The sequence below is a fragment of the Perca flavescens genome, chromosome 4, assembly GCF_004354835.1.
Source record: "Perca flavescens isolate YP-PL-M2 chromosome 4, PFLA_1.0, whole genome shotgun sequence".
NCBI lineage: Eukaryota > Metazoa > Chordata > Actinopteri > Perciformes > Percidae > Perca > Perca flavescens.
The window spans coordinates 6,161,473-6,177,783 of record NC_041334.1 but is presented as its reverse complement, the minus strand read 5'-3'; the positions used below and the strand labels follow the sequence as shown (position 1 = coordinate 6,177,783).

General features: G+C 40.7%; 1 protein-coding gene across 1 annotated transcript in view; it reads left to right on the top strand.

Annotated features, from left to right (window-relative positions):
- The window catches only part of cadpsa (Ca2+-dependent activator protein for secretion a), a 258,999-nt gene that overhangs the window by 140,771 nt on the left and 101,917 nt on the right, over positions 1-16,311 (top strand). Inside the window, 3 exon segments of the mRNA XM_028575343.1 lie at positions 316-528; positions 12,476-12,612; positions 13,536-13,723. Coding sequence (XP_028431144.1) covers positions 316-528; positions 12,476-12,612; positions 13,536-13,723 — 538 coding nt within the window.

Genomic DNA, 16,311 nt, shown 5'->3' with positions numbered 1-16,311 from the left:
AGATCATCGGATTCAAAACCAAATTTTTCGATTTATGATTCCAATTAAAAAAAATATATATATTCCATTGGAATAGTAATTTTTGAAATGATTCCAAGTTGGAACCGGTTCTGGATGCCAAATCCTACTGGTAAGGTTATGAGGTTATGTTGGACCCTGACCATAATGAGACCTGGGGTAGTAGTATCTCAGCTTACATAACATGAGATCATAAGCTGGAAATTCCACAAAATTGGACATATCTAAAGGATTACAAACTGAAATATGTGTTCCTGTGAACACATCAATCCTTACCTTCCTCTGTCCATCCTTCAGGTCTAGACGGCGGTCGCACGTTCTTCAACGCTGTGAAAGAGGGCGACACTGTGATCTTTGCCAGTGACGATGAGCAGGACCGGATCCTATGGGTACAGGCCATGTACAGAGCTACCGGCCAGTCACACAAGCCAGTTCCTCCCACCCAGGTCCAGAAACTCAACTCCAGGGCGGGCACAGCACCACAGCTCGATGCACCCATATCTCAGTTCTGTAAGTTTTCATCTCTGAGTTTTATTTGTCTTTTATGCCGACCTTACACCAAACAACTTTTTAAGCGATTCCTTAAGCGACTGTTTTCCAATATCTGAATGAAATCCTGAAAGTCTTGTTAGAGTTGGGGCGCCCCCGTTGTCTCAATCGTTTGGTGTAAGGTGCTCATAGTACTCAGTCCCAGTCAGTCTTTTTCCCCTCTTGACGTTCAACAAAATCAAATGTGTTTATTATCTATTGTACTAAGTTTTAAGTCTTGGTAGTGAAGTTATATCATGTGAACATTGTAAACAACCAATGGGTGCGCTCCCTCCAGCACCAAACAGGAAGCAGCAACAGCTAGAGCCAGTGGTGTTAATGGTTGCTATATTGCAGCGCTAAGCTAAACACTAAAGACGGAAAGTTGCAGATTTTCAACCCTTCTGAAGCGCGTCATCCAACAGGAGTTTTACCGGCAGATAAACGCAGACCTCCGGGTACTGGTGACAATCATCTGCATGTACGACAGAACAGAAAATCTGCAAACTTTCCCTCAAGTTACCAGCTAACGCTAGCGGTAGCTAGTTAGCTTGGTTACATTTTTGAAAAAGAATCTAGTTGTTGTCTTGCAATGTGTAATAATGTGATCCCCAGTCTTTACATATTATGAGTCTTTATGAGAACATTAGATGTGAGATGATTGTCTTTAGATGTGTGTCACACTGTGGTCTTTTCAAAGTCTGTTCAAAGTCTTCTAGTGTATGATAGGCATTAGTTCACACATTACACAAATGCTTTGCCCCAAACAAGATGCAACCATGCCATTGTCTAATTTTAGTTCCACTAACTTGGTGACGTAGCATCCATTGTAGTTGGTCAACTTATTTTTTGGCAAACATGTTTGAGCCTTCATTCAAATACTTGTCATATTGTCAACAGTTAAAGCTATAGTGCGTAGTTTCTGTCGAAGTAATGACAACAACACGTAGGTGATCACACCCCCAGCCCTCCTCAACGCATTTGCTAGTAGCGTTTAACCCATCAAATTAAGGAGGACATTGATTGATTGAACTCATTGTAGGAAATGGGATACTCTTGTCTATCACAGCCCCATGTTTTGTTTTGACATGAAGATCAGCAGCCTCAGAAGCCTACTTCTACACTCTCTATCCATATTGTAAAATATGAATATTTGGCCATTCTTTTTCATCGCTCACGGCATCATGTTTTCTCTTCTTCTACTCCTACTTTACATTTGTTACACATTAGCCAAAGGTGTTGTTAGTTTGTCCTCCTCCTGCTCATGTACTGTACATGTGCTCAACTGCTACTTTTATTCTTTCTCTGTGTGCTGCTTGGCTCCTTGCTGTAGAACTGCTGTTAGTGTCTTTGGCTTTGCTGTGTGTCTTTATGTTTCTGTTTGTTCCTTCTTCCTTGTCTTCTTCTTCTTTTTCTTCTTCTTCTAAACCCTGACCCTGCTATCTTGTAGCTAGATTAAAGGGTAAGTGTTCCCCTCTCCATTCTTTCTCTTCTTCCTTTTGTTGGCCATCGCTCTTCCTCCTGTGATAACTTTCTGGTGTTTCTGTGGGAGGACAGAAATAAAAGACACACTAACATGCATGTTTTGGCCGTTGTCAGCATATTTGCCATGTGTACAGCAGGGACTGACTGTTCATTTGTCATGGATACATACAAAAGTGCTGCATTGTAGGTCGGGGTTACATTTTATGTTTCTTGAGTTTTTTTTTTAAGGACTTCATTGTGATTGCTGCAAAGCTATAGCATGTTTATTTTTTGACAAAATGTGTGATGGTTGCCATATCACCGTCGTTAGAAAAATTCGCCACAAGTCTGCCATTTTGCAAATGTGGTGTATTTTGTTTTTCATGGGAAGGGTGTTTTCTTTTGATTATATACATTTCTGTTTAATTTTTTTGAAATTGCTTGCTCTGCAAATTCTTATATTTTTGTTCTAACAATGTCAATATTCTTTTCTCAGTTAACAACATAACTGATGTAAATGTTTAACATAAATGGACGGAATTTACCACGCCATCTGCTGTTGCAAAGATACCCTGCATCACGAAATAATTGCACAAATTAGTGAGGGGATTAATTAAGGAAAATAATATCTGTGATGGAAAATGTTTGCAGTAGCAGTTATAGTCAGCTTGTTACAACCTTTGATACAGTTTAAAACCAAACAGAACAGTGGTTTTGTGAAACGGTATTGTCCATAGTAGAGCCTGGTGAACGCTCCAAGAATGTTCAGAACTTTCAGTGTTTCGAGCATAGGGCAACTACAGTCATCATAGGCGTAGGTTTGCAGGGAATACACCCCCCCAAAAAAAAAAAAAAAAAAAAAAAATATTTAGTTCAAGGGGCTCAAAACATGTATGGAAAACATGAACTGTCTACTTTGTTACATTGGGCAGTTAAAGAAATAAATAAATATAAAGTCAGTTGGAGAACAGTTAGATAGAACAGAGGATGTCAGCTCAATAGGATGAAAGGAAGACAGAAAGAAAGAAAGAAAGAAAGAGAAAGAAAGAAAGAAAGAAAGAAAGAAAGAAAGAAAGAAAGAGACAGGAACGTGATAAATAAAGATGTGATTACTTTTGATTTTGATTGTCATGTCTTTTATGTAGCTTTACATTTTGGAGTTTCTGGCTATAACAAAGTCTCATTCTCTAACAGATTTGTTGTCGAGATGTACATGATTCCTAAAAAAAAAACATCCCCAAACACGTGATGATGTTTTGAATATGCAGAAAGTTTTGAACTAATTAAAAATTCACCAATATGCAGGAAATCAAGTGTTTGACGCTCAAAATGTCCCCTCCCCCCACCAATGTTGAAACATAACCCTCGCCCTTCACTATCATTGTATTTAACTGTACGTCAGTCAGGATACGACTGCTTTGCAAAGATTTGTGTATTTTTTTTGAAAGAAGGCAATTTTATGTTGAAGAAAGAAAGAAGGAAAGACTGCACAGTAAGCCTGTCACGTTGTCAAAAAATCAAGCTCAAATAAAATATACGTTAGTTGGAATTTGTTTGAATGTAAACCTCGTCGCCTGATCAATGCTGTTAAGAATTAAAGTTGCTCTGTTCATTCTCTAAATGACAAGCTAACATCACTGTAAGGCAGCTATATTTTACAAGTCAATAAAAACTGCCTTACCTTTATCAACCAGTTTTATCAACATATAACATGTAGATTATCTCATAGATACTGTAGGGATATGGCTGGGCTGCCACCTCTTAGTCGATTAGTCGACTAATCGGTCGTTTTGGTCTTAATCGACTAAGATTTCTTTAGTCGATTAGTCATTTTTTATGCTTATTCATGCTTAATTACTTATTTCCAAGAAACTTCTGAGCACATTTATGGTAAACACAAGATTTAAAGTGGTGCTTTTGCAGGATTAATTGTGGAGAAACTCAGTTTTACAGATTGTTAATTAACTACATTTATATTGTGCTTTTCTAGTCTTAACCACCTCTCAAAGTGCACAGCTCTGTCAATTAAATTAACTAATCGATTAGTCGACAAAATCGTATAAGTGTTAGTCGACTAAGAATTTCTTTAGTCGAGGACAGCCCTAGATATGGGATGGGAATCGAGAACCAGTTCCAGTTGCGAACGGCTTCCAAATCCGTTGGAATCTCATGCCTCCGAGCTTATTAATTCCTTTTATTGATGCCGCCATGTTTTTCTGTCAGTTGCACATTGCAATTGCTGCTGGAAACTTGCAACAATAAAGAGGCATGGTGGAAAGTGTGGCTTCATTTCACGTAGAAAGATGACAACACTGCTGCTCTTATAATATCTGGAACATGATCATTTTAACAAAGTATGTAAACCGCAGCAATATGCTGAAAGATCTTTTTACGTAACATGGTTCCATGTATTTGACACTCAATGACTACGCACAATATGTTACAATAACATCAGCACCACGCAGGCGGGCTTAGCAGAAGGTTTCTATGACTCAAACCTAAATGAAAACAAATGCTGCACAAATGTTCTCCCATTTATCATCTACACTGTGTTCAGACTCAGAGATATGAATGAAGCAGTTGCGTTGACGCTGAAAAACCTGCTTAGGCTTACTTTTTTTCACACAGAAAACTGACCTGGAATCAATATGGAAACCGATACAGAATGGGACCGATAAGCGGAATCGATAATGACATTGGTATCATTAAAATCTTATCAATTCACATCCCTACTCACATATGAAGGTATTATCAAATTGCTTAATTGTAAAAAAAAAACACTGTAAAAAAACAACAACCCTGGGCTGGAAGGCATACACTTGCCTGTATATCAGTTACCAAAAACATGAAAACTTCAAGAACATTTCAATGGACTGAATCTACAGAACATAAACCCAATACCGCCTGACTGACTTAAAGAGAACTGGGTGCAGACCCACACATTGAATAAATAAAAAGTGCTTCCTGCGTGCATTTGTGTAGGTGAATCTAGTGAGCGAGCTGTTTTTGACACAACCACCCGGAGTCCCACTGAGTCCCAGCAGCTGGTAATTACCAAGTTAAAAGTGCCAGCCAATGAATAATACAGTGTGGTTGCTGCACAATTAAATCAGGCACCAATCAGTCAATGTTACCAAATAACTACTTGTCAGTTCACACCTGGAGCAGCGCAATGAATAATATAACATCATGTCACCCCCACCCACCCAACCCCCGACTGAAATCTGAATAGACCACATTAAAACATTGTAACAACAAAGATGGAATTAAGAGCTCTGTTTTCCGCTGCCTGAGAGGTGAAACTGATCTGCACAGTTTACTCCTTTTTCTTTTTATGACTCATTGTTTAATTAGTTTTGACATATTGTAGTACAAGATTGTAATCATACTGTAGTTTGAGTGAAATTATGAAGTTTGATAGGCTTTTTTTTCTGTCCAATTTAGTTTTCTTTTCTATCGTTCCTTTTTTTGACATATATGCACGTGGACGGATGTGAATGCTAATTCTGATATATCCTGATTCTCCTAATGTTCAGTTAAACTTTGTAGTCTTAAAACCACAACCCTGTCCTCTACGAATTACATTGCAACTAGCATGGTAAAGGTTTTTATTTTAGGGTTCTCTTTAGTACTCAAAGTGCTTGGTTTTGGTTCAACACTCAGTACAGGACAGGATGTGAAGTACACACTCTGGTTTCCCCTTCCTTCATATTACTTTTTCATATGATGTAATGCACTTTCAATGTTGTACTAACTGCATTTAAACAATATGTTGCAGCTAACATAATAAGCATCATGTATTCTCTTAAACAAATTAGCCAAAGTCTCATACTGTATATTCTAGCTTTACCAGACCCTCCACCAAAGCGCGCTGAAAGACGGTCTGGCTACCCCACACAGCATTTGGGGATGTTGGAAAATCGTGCTCTTGTTTATTGGCATTTCTTTAAACCAGTCGGAATTGTCGTGGGCGGTGCTAAGCTCCGCATGGGGCAACGGTGCCTATGCAAAATAGCCAGGGGAAGGAAGTTGTTTTGGTTTAAAAGTTTTAAAAGTTGTTTTAGTCGTACAATAGAAAACTCAGATTGGACAGACAGTCTTGTTAGCTGTCTGGATTTACCTTGCAGAGATCTGAGGAACAGTTAACCATAGTCCTCATAAATCCAATGGAGTTTAGAATACCAACACAAAGAAAGAGGAAGGTGATGAAAAGAGGGACATGGCGGAATTTCCAGTGACACCTGAACAATCCCAGAAATGAAACGTCGTTGATAAAGACTAGGGGCCCTATCTTGCACTCAGAACAATTGCCTTTGTACACTAGGGCTGGGCGATATCAAAAAAAAAAATCCCAGATTAAAAAAAAAAAAAATCCGATTTAAGATTTAAATCGATTTTTTTCTCCCCCTACTTAAAATCAATCTGCAGATGACAAAGAAATTGTTCAAAACAAGTTTTATTTGTTTGTATTTATTTATTTTATTTGTTTTGACTCATGCACACACATGGGGCATGTATACCATTATGATTATTCATGCCAATTTTGTGGAAATATAAATTGGTTTGAGTGTTTTCCCTACCAGTTTTTTTATTTTTTTTTTTTTTTTTTTGGGGGGCTATATATTCAACAACAACAAAACGTATGCGTGAGATAAAGTTGTTTTCACACATAGGTCTACAGGTAATTCACTTCTCATTCCTCGCTAAAAGTTCAAATCATTTTAACGTTATTGCGCAACCTTGCCCCTGTTTTCACCAAGGGGGTAAGCTTCGCTTCAGAACGCAAACCTCCGATGGCGCCATTTTGTTGCTACGAAGCGATCACCTCTTGTTAGCATTACACTGACCGCCATATTTTTTTTTACGTCACTTGACTGCGAATAACTTTACATCTGAAGCGTTTAAAGACTCTATTTGTCCATTGTTTATTTCTAAAGAAACACGACAATGTATAAAAGGCTCCATTACCTTGTACCTCACGTTACAGCTCCGTAGCAGACGTTTTTGTAAAAATAAGCTAACGATTGTGTCATAACCAAGTGACTTACTGTCGCACAGTAGAGGAATTACCGTATAGTACAGGAGAAGCTCGCAGGCAGTTTCGACTTACATTAGCTGTTTAGGTTTAATTACTAATGTTAACTAGCATGTTAGTTAGCAATAATTTGCCTGTGCTTATGTTATCTCCTCACATACACCTACGCTCTCCGTCTCTGTAAGATTGGAAATGATTGAGATTTCTCTTGGCACAGCTACCAGAAGACTTACAGCTTTCAGACACGTTGCTCACGTCACATTCTCTCAGTTGGAGGCTGCGCAGTAAAGCTGGCCATCACCGGAAAAGTGCTTCTAATAGCCTTCACTGGTCTCCGTCCAGAGCAACGGGGTCTATTGGTCCATTATATACTGTCTATGGTCTCCGTCCAGAACAACGGGGTCTATTGGTCCATTATATACTGTCTATGGTTTTCACCTGTTACTGAGTAATGTACGTTAACATCCCATGATGGTCTCTTGAATGTAGCACACCTGTAGCAAGCTCCTCCGTAGCGATAAAAACAAACGTCGAAGCAGAGTTCCGTGCTACAGAGCGCCGATTGCTAGTCGTTTAAGCCGCTACAGACTTCCGTCACAGCTCGGTCGTATCAGCAGCATTAAGTAGACGTGTTGAGCCGCATCAGAGTTCCTCAACATCGGCTCCGGTGCCCCGCATGGTGCTCCGTCAGGTCAGCGGTACCTGGTGGTTCAGATATCCGAGAATAGGTGACTGTCAGCCGGGGACACAGCACCACGAGCTGCGGGTCATTTCGGCGGAGATTACAGTTAAGTAAGTGATGAAACGACTGGTTAAGAAAATAATTAATGTTAGTCCCTGTCGCTGCCATGTTGTTTGTGTATCTGCTCAGAAGTGGCAAACTACTACTGGCTATTTTGGCTGAATATCGATATACGATATATATCCCGATATTTTTTTCCGCACAGTGAGAGCAGTTCAGTCAAAGTCAAAGCCAAATATGACATGTCACTAGTAGTTTCATAGAAACCGGCTATTTCAGTGAACAGTTGCAAAATCAAATGAATAAATAATAAACCGGTTTCTTCACCTTGTTGATGATTAAATGCACAGCATTTCAAATAACAATATAATGTAAACATAAATACTGTATAACAACAGGAATACCTTTTTTTTTTAAATCAAAGCTCCATAAGGTGCACATTTAAATAAAAAAAAAATATCTTAAATAAAAAGCCTATAAAATAAAAGAGGCCAATCCAAAAGGAGTCAGCAGATTGCTTGGAGCAAGGATCAAATTTGAACTATATTGATATATGCGATATGGTCTAATTCCATATCTCATTTAAAAATATATCGATACATTTTTTATATCGATATATTGCCCAGCCCTACATTGACTTTAAGACATCAGCAAATATTGTATATATGTCGTTGGTAGGGCTGGGTGATATGGAGAAAATCAGACATCACGATATTCTTGACCAAATACCTCAATATCGATAATACAGCGATATTCTAGGGTTGACAGTTGGTGCTTTAACAAAATATCTTCCCACTTAGATTTTTGATAAATAATCATCAGTAATGTGGATATAATGACTAAGTGGGTAAAGGCAAATAATAGAACAGTTACAACAGTCTGATAAGTTCAGAAAATGACATCACTTTACTGTAATGCAGCCTTTAAAACCAGGAAAAGACACTTATGTCATATCACGATATTACGAAATCCAAAATCGAAGACGATATCTAGTCTGATATCACGATATCGATATAATATCGATATATCGCCCAGCCCTAAGGAGACGTGATGTTGAACTACGGTGGGATTGGACACTCCGGCGGAATCTGGTCCAGGAGTAATGCGTGATGTGCTCCTGGTGGAGCGGGTGGACGGAGATGGAGTGGGGGGAGGAGGAAGGGGCACAACAGGAGCAGGTGGTGCGTTTGGAGGCCCACACTTCATGGTTGCAGCAATCCTCTCCAGACTTGAGGAGATGCCCCCGAGAGGCCGCAGCAACATCGCCACCCGGACAAGACGGGCATTTATTACTTTGCCGCATCTCGTACAGCTCCCGCTGGCGTGCGCCAGGCAAATCTGCCGTTATGATAGCAATCCGCCATGGAACAAGTGTACTTGCTCTTAAAGGGAACGTGAGATTACGCTCCGATTGGTTATTTTCACGTTACACCCAAACCACACCTAGATACTTCAGACCAACCCATTTCAGATTTGCGTCGGGCGCAAGAGTCATTTATCCCGCCGGTATAATAGCAACAGCGGCCGAGATCTGCACACAAAGCTACTTGCGTTTTGCGTTTCATACTTGTGTTTCAGATCCTTAAAATAGGGCCCTAGGTGTGCAGTGCTGTGGATTGGAGAGACTATGTGTTAGGGCATCAATAAGGTTCTTCACATGGGTAGTGACAGAAAGATCTAAATGTCTTTCATGGTCAGTCCACAAAAAAAGCAAGCCACATGCTAAATAGCCCCAAATGCTTTTGACCATCAAACCCAGGACCAGCAGTGTGTCCGCTGCCTCCCGGTTCCTCTCCTCTGGATCTATAAATGAATAGCAGCCATCAATCATTGTCAGGGCCGTCCTTCCCCAGCCCAGACAGACGGGGGTGACTAATGTCACTGCATGTTACTGTCCAGCCCTCCCGCCTCCGTTCCCGCTCACTCACATCAAACAGACCTGACAGGCCACCAGCTACAGACCAAAGGGGCACCACAATGTCACCTTTTTAGATTTTTGGGGGAGGGTGGGGGGACTTGTTGAGGGGACACAATCAGCTCCCAGCATCCCGCTCTTTGTTTTGTTTGTTGATTGACAGCTGGGGTGCTTTCGTTGGGCAGTGAAGAGGACTTTGGCTGACAAATCTCTTGATCGCTATGTAGCTCGGTATACCCTTCATTCCCATCCATCCCAGGTTTGTCCTGTCTGATGGGACAAGGCTGTGTCCACACTCCCACTGTCTCTTCACCATCAACGTTTAATTGAACCTACGATGAGCTGCCCAGTGTGTTGTTCTGTTACTCTTTGGCCCAGACTTGATTATACAGCTCACACGGCAGCTTGCCAGCAATGACAACATAAGCAATGTTAATTAATATTTCAGGCAGCACTCTTTCTGTTCATCAAAATCACTTCCTCGTTCACTCATTCACTGCTCCCCCTGTATCTTACATGGTGTATAATCATAAATAAAGATGTTTTTAATCAAATGACCACATACCAGTTGTCATACTAAAAAGCTGAGCTGGGGCCAGATAGCTAGGACTACTGGATGTTGTTTGGGTCCCATGCGGTGTGCACAGCAAATCAGTGCTTTTATTGCAGATTAAATGCAATGGGGTTTCAGTATTAATACTAGCTGTCAGGTTAAAGGTGATATAACGGCAGTGTCTGTTAAGCATATTCATGGGTGGTGTAAGGTTAGGTTTGTTATTTGGCAAAAGCAATGCGGTGCGACATTAGCTCAGCATATTAACACATCATTACAGTATACAGAATTGGCAAACGTATTGACATGTAAATCTCACATCCAAGAAAGTGGAGACTGCAGGTTCCCCATGTCCCCTTTGTACCTCAGCAAAGCCTGTTGGGGCCAGCCTGCAGGTTTGCATGGATTTACAGCCCCCAGCAACACTGGCAAAGAGAAAGCAAGACATTCCCCAATCCCTCCTATAGCACCCTGATGTACGTAGAGCACACCACCAGGCAAGCAAGTGAAAAACCTGTTGTCAAATTCTATTTAAGCCTCCTATTTTGCGAACAATTAAGATTAGTGTGGGGCCACCACATCCTCTGCTCACTCTGAGATGTTCAGGACAGCGATTAATTAGAGGCCACACCAGGGGGCCGGGGCCAGGTCCACTACATTGAAGTGGCTTTAGAAATGGGGAGGGTTGATGGGTGTTGTGGGGCGACTGTTGGATGTTATTATGGGTAACAGTTCTAGACCTTGGTTACTTTTGAGTTGCAGGATTAATTAAGGTGGGTGGCGTAGCATTTAACTGACTTATCAAGGTAAATGTAATATCCTTTTATAAGGCAGTAGACTTGTCCAAAGCGTAGAGAAGTTGTAAGCGTAGAGAAGTTGTAGCTTTACTCTTGTAAAGGCAGTCCATTTAGCTGTACAGCGACTTCTAATTCTGAAGGCTTGTCTTTTATTTACTATTAAAATACCAGTCAAAAGACTGTCAGTGCATTTTAATGAGTCAACTGGGAACATGACACTCTCACTACAGAGTGCACAGACATGTCTAGAAGACTTTTTGGTTGTTTGTCTTCTTTTTTAGAGGTAGTCCCTACGATAAGAGACCATCAGGCAATTATGCTCTCAAATCAAGATTTGTTTACAGTGTTAATCCACATATCTCAAACATGTTGATTTCTTGTGATTGTGATGGCAATGATTTTTCGTTTTTTTGTTCTTGTTTATGTTTATGCCAACAGCTGATTTCTCGTAGAATTCAACTATAAGTTACACAATTTTATGCCAGCATTTTGATTTTGACTGTTGCATCAACCTATAACGTCAAAGTGGAAGCTTGGTTAATTCTGAAACTACTTCTTCATAAACTAATGATGATGTGCCCCAGCAAGGCAATTAACTCATATGTTTATGAGTGTACCTTTTCAGCGGGCAACAGTAAAATGCTGTAGTTGCTGTGTTTTGCTGTATCCTCCCTGCATGTACTCATAAACGCTGACTTGATCTTGCAGTCTTGCACCTTGTCTACACTGGCCACAGTCCTCAGTATCTACCACACTGGATGTGTACTGCTACGCTGCTATGTTTTGACAGCACTCACAGTCCTATACAAAATCAATGGAGTTACACGCATTGGTAGAATATAGACTTAAACCTGAAAAGATGTTTAGAGCTACATAGGTTTAATGTGACTTGTATATAGACATGAATGTCTGACTGTGCATGAATACAACATGAACCTCAGACTTCAGAACTAACCATCAACCTTGAGATCAGCTCTTGATAGCTGCCTGGAAAACTCTTCTGTCAACCTTAACCTTTTACCTGCTTGTTGAGTCAAAACTTCCAACCCTGATGAAGGGCCCACAATGGAGTCAATGCTGGACACTTCACCTAATCACTGATTGGCACTTATTTAAAAATGTGATCACTTGTTTAGATAATAGAGTGCTGTTAAATCATCACTTTTCACACTTTTCAGAGTTTACTTTATTTAGCTTAAACTTGCAGTTAACTTTAACCCTTGTTGTAAAGGTGTGTACAGCATTGCTGTATTGTTGACACTTCATAGGAGTTTCTGTTGCACATACGAATTAAGTGAGTGCCATGGTGAACTTCATTACATTTTTTTCTGTCAGGCACAGACATCTGCCTCCTCTTTCTTTTTGTCTGTCTGTCTGTCTTTCTGTCTGGCTCCTCATTTGATGGGTAAATGACTGTTTACAGATGCTGATCGAGCCCAGAAGCACGGCATGGACGAGTTCATTTCAGCCAACCCCTGCAACTTTGACCATGGCTCGCTGTTTGAGCTGGTACAGCGCCTCACTCTGGACCACAGACTCAACGACTCCTACTCCTGCTTGGTAAGGAAAGGCTTTTTAATGTAACTGAGAAAAATCAAACCCTGCCTGCACAAAGAGGGCATAATTGTTGGATTGTTTTTTTGGAAAGTTAGTTAAATTGTTGCATGCCCACTTGATTACACTGTGAGAAAGGTGTGGGGGAGGTGTTTCAGTAGTGATTTGATGATCTGACAATCTTCGTTTGAAGGAGGCTGAGGACCTAATTCGCATTTTCCACCAGGCGCGTCTGGTGCGGAGTGTCTTGCTGCCCGACTCGCAGATTGTATTGTCTCTACAAGTACTTGAAAGAACAATCACATATTTATTAAGCTCGTATCTACCTTCCACTCTGAGCTCTCCTGCAATTAAACTCCATGCCTTCTCTTTTTCGCGTTGTCCTTATTAAAAGGATTTGTAATAATGTATTATGGTTTTTTTTATCTCCAAGATTAATCTCTCGTCATCTGTGGTGTTGTAGAGGAGACATTGGGGTGGTGGTTGGGGGGGAGGAGGTTCGGCTGTCCGAACCCCCCATGGCTTGTGTGAAAATAGACCTGGCGTGTATCTTTAGCAGAGCGCAGACCCCCTTCACGCACGTTTCCGTGACGCAGGTGGTGGATTATCAAGCATTAACTTGGATGGCTGGGATTGCCTCTGGAACCCAGTGCAGACGCACCTGGGTGGGAAAAGGACCTAATACAGCTACATGAATGTCTGTACAGTCTGTAGATTACACACACCAACTGCCAAACAAAGCATGGCAAAGGTTCACTTCATTCAAAGACCCATATGTCCTGTACACACCTAATCTATGTTGTATCTATGGGTAAAGATACAAGTATTGTGAAGCATGCTGCCAGGCTTGCAGTCTTGTATGGAATATGTATGTGTGTACTAAATATCTGTTTGCCTCACACAGCAATGTTTGTTTGTGTTACCCACAGGGCTGGTTTAGTCCCGGTCAGGTGTTTGTCTTAGATGAGTACTGTGCTCGCTACGGCGTTCGAGGCTGCCATCGGCATTTATGTTACCTGAGCGATCTGTTGGAGAGGGCTGAGAACGGAGCCATGATCGACCCCACCCTGCTGCACTACAGCTTCGCCTTCTGTGCCTCCCATGTCCATGGAAACAGGTACAAATCAATGCACTTACTAGTCCCACGTCCTTCATTTTCCTCCATGTACAAACTACCGTTGGTTGCTAAAATGATTGAAGCACAAAATTATTATTTTTTTTTGTCAAAACTGAAGGCAAGTCAAGTTTATTTATACAGCACATTTCAGCAACAAGGCAACTCAACCTGCTTTACATAAAACATTAAAGAGCAATTAAAAGCAATTAAAAACAAAAACTTTCGATAAAGAGAATAGAAAATAAAAAAGCTAATAGAATAGGACAGGTATGACATGCATGAATAAAAGTTACAGCGCATGGTAATTACCTGATATATTAAAAGGCAGTGTCAAACAGAAAGGTCTTCAGTCTTGATTTAAAGAACTGAGGGTTGCAGCAGACCTGCAGTTTTCTGGGAGTTTGTTCCAGATACGTGTTTTTTTACTTTCTGGGAATAGAAAGCAGACGTGACCCAGATGACCTGAGATGCCTGGGTGGTTCATAATGTAGCAGAAGATCAGAAATGTATTTTGGCCCTAAACTATTAAGTAGCCTAATTTATAAACCAAGCCAGTGTAAAGACCTCAGAACTGGAGTGATGTGATCCACTTTCTTGGTTTTAGTAAGGACTGGAGCAGCATCGTTCTGAATCAGCTGCAGCTGTCTGATTGATTTTTTAGGGAGACCTGTAAAGACACTGTTACAGTATTTATTTATTTATAGTTTACTGAAGATAAAAGCATGGACAACCTTTGATATATTTTTAAGGTGATAGTATTGTGACATTATCGAAATTCAGGTCTGAGTCCATGACTACTACACCAAGATTTCTGGCTTTGTCTGTTGTTTTTAACATTGCCAATTGAAGTTGACTGCTGACATCTAATCGTTCGTCTTTGGCTTAAAGAACAACCACCTCAGTTTTTTTTTATTTAAGAAAGTTCTGGAACATCCAGTTGTTGATTTGTTAAATGCAATGTTTGTATTGGACCATGGTCCCCTGGTGATAAGGTTATGTAAATGTGTGTGTTTCGTCCGCATGATTATGGTAACTTGTTTTGTTGTTTTCCATAATCTGAGCCAGTGGAAGCATGTAGATGTTAAACAGAAAAGGCCCCAGAATGGAGCCTTGGGGAACTCTGCAGAGTATTTAGGTGTTTTACTGAACATGCTTTTTACATCTCTTACAGCAGAGTCACCCACAATCAGAGTTTGACGCCCTGTCGTTAGCTTTCCTTGTAACCTTTTACTTTTTGAGTTACTAACCCTGCTGTTTGACGATGAGACGTAATCCAGGTTGTCAGATGGAGATCCAGTGTCCTGCAGCAGTGTAGCAGATCTGTTGTCCAGATGAACACTTAGTTGTTGAGAGTTTTTTTTATTGCTAGTCCACGGCTGTGTCCTACTAAGTACAGGGGTAGAAGAGGCACTCTGCCTGGATGATAATGAAGGCCATCCGGTCATATCACAAATCTCAGGGTGCTGTGCTCTGCCCGTTACTTGTCCTCCCGTTTCCCAGGGCAATAATTTGCTCTTAGGCCTTGCACCAAGACAGTTCCAGGGAGGACTACCACTTGTAGTTTTATTACCCGGTACACAGCCCTCCTGTTTCTTAGTAATCTTGTTGGGGCTAATTAGTCATGTGTTAGCATGCTTTTGTCCACTGTTTTGGGTCCATGGAAAATTTGTGTCATTCCCACATGGTCCATTCACTTCCAAGTTCACTTCTAGCTGGTGAATTTTGGTTTCCAGAACTGCGATCTTCTGTAAAAGTTTGGGGTATTTCTCTGTTGAGAAGGGACGCATCTTGCTAATAATTAGCTTTAGCTAAGTACCACATTTCCAGTCACTGCAGTTCAGGCTATTGCTGTTGGTAGGTCATGCTTAATAAGTTCTGAGGAGGTTCTAAAATTGTTCTAATATATCCACAAAAAATGTATAGTCCCAGTGATATTTAAGGATCTAGGAGCCTCTTCTCGTAGTTTCTCACACAAAGGCAAGAATATAGAATAGAATAGAGGCGAGAGCAAGCGACAAGCAGCTGTTTAAGCAGGAAAATGATGACAAATGACATGACATGAATGACAAATAGGCCAGTCCACATATAGAGGTATACAGAATATGTGCTCCCCCCCCTTCTGTGTTTTATGCTTTGATTTGTTTTCATTTTGCATGCTCACTTTTTCTCTTTCTTTTGCCTATTTTTCCTGTATAACCTCTTTACCTTTCCACTTTCAAAAACCTACCTACCACTGTTTCCAAAATCCTGCACTTCCACACAACCACACCTAGTCTGTGTGTGTCTGAGTTGCTAAACTGGCCTGTATCTGAGGCCAAACTTGAACGAGCCCTGCTCCTCTCTGCCCCTGAGCTTCCTGCCCAAACTGCTAAGAGAGAACTCAAAATCATTGAGTTCATGAAGAAAAAGGACTTCAGGTCCCCAGTTTTCTCAGGAATTAGAAGGTAAGTTATCTCATAGTCTGTGTGGCACTAAGGAGGAAAAATGAGCATCTTCTTTAAAAAAAGAAAATTTAACCATCATTCCTATTGATGACTCATCGCTGAGATCTGGAGATGCAGCAACGTTGCTAATAACAGTTTTCCAAC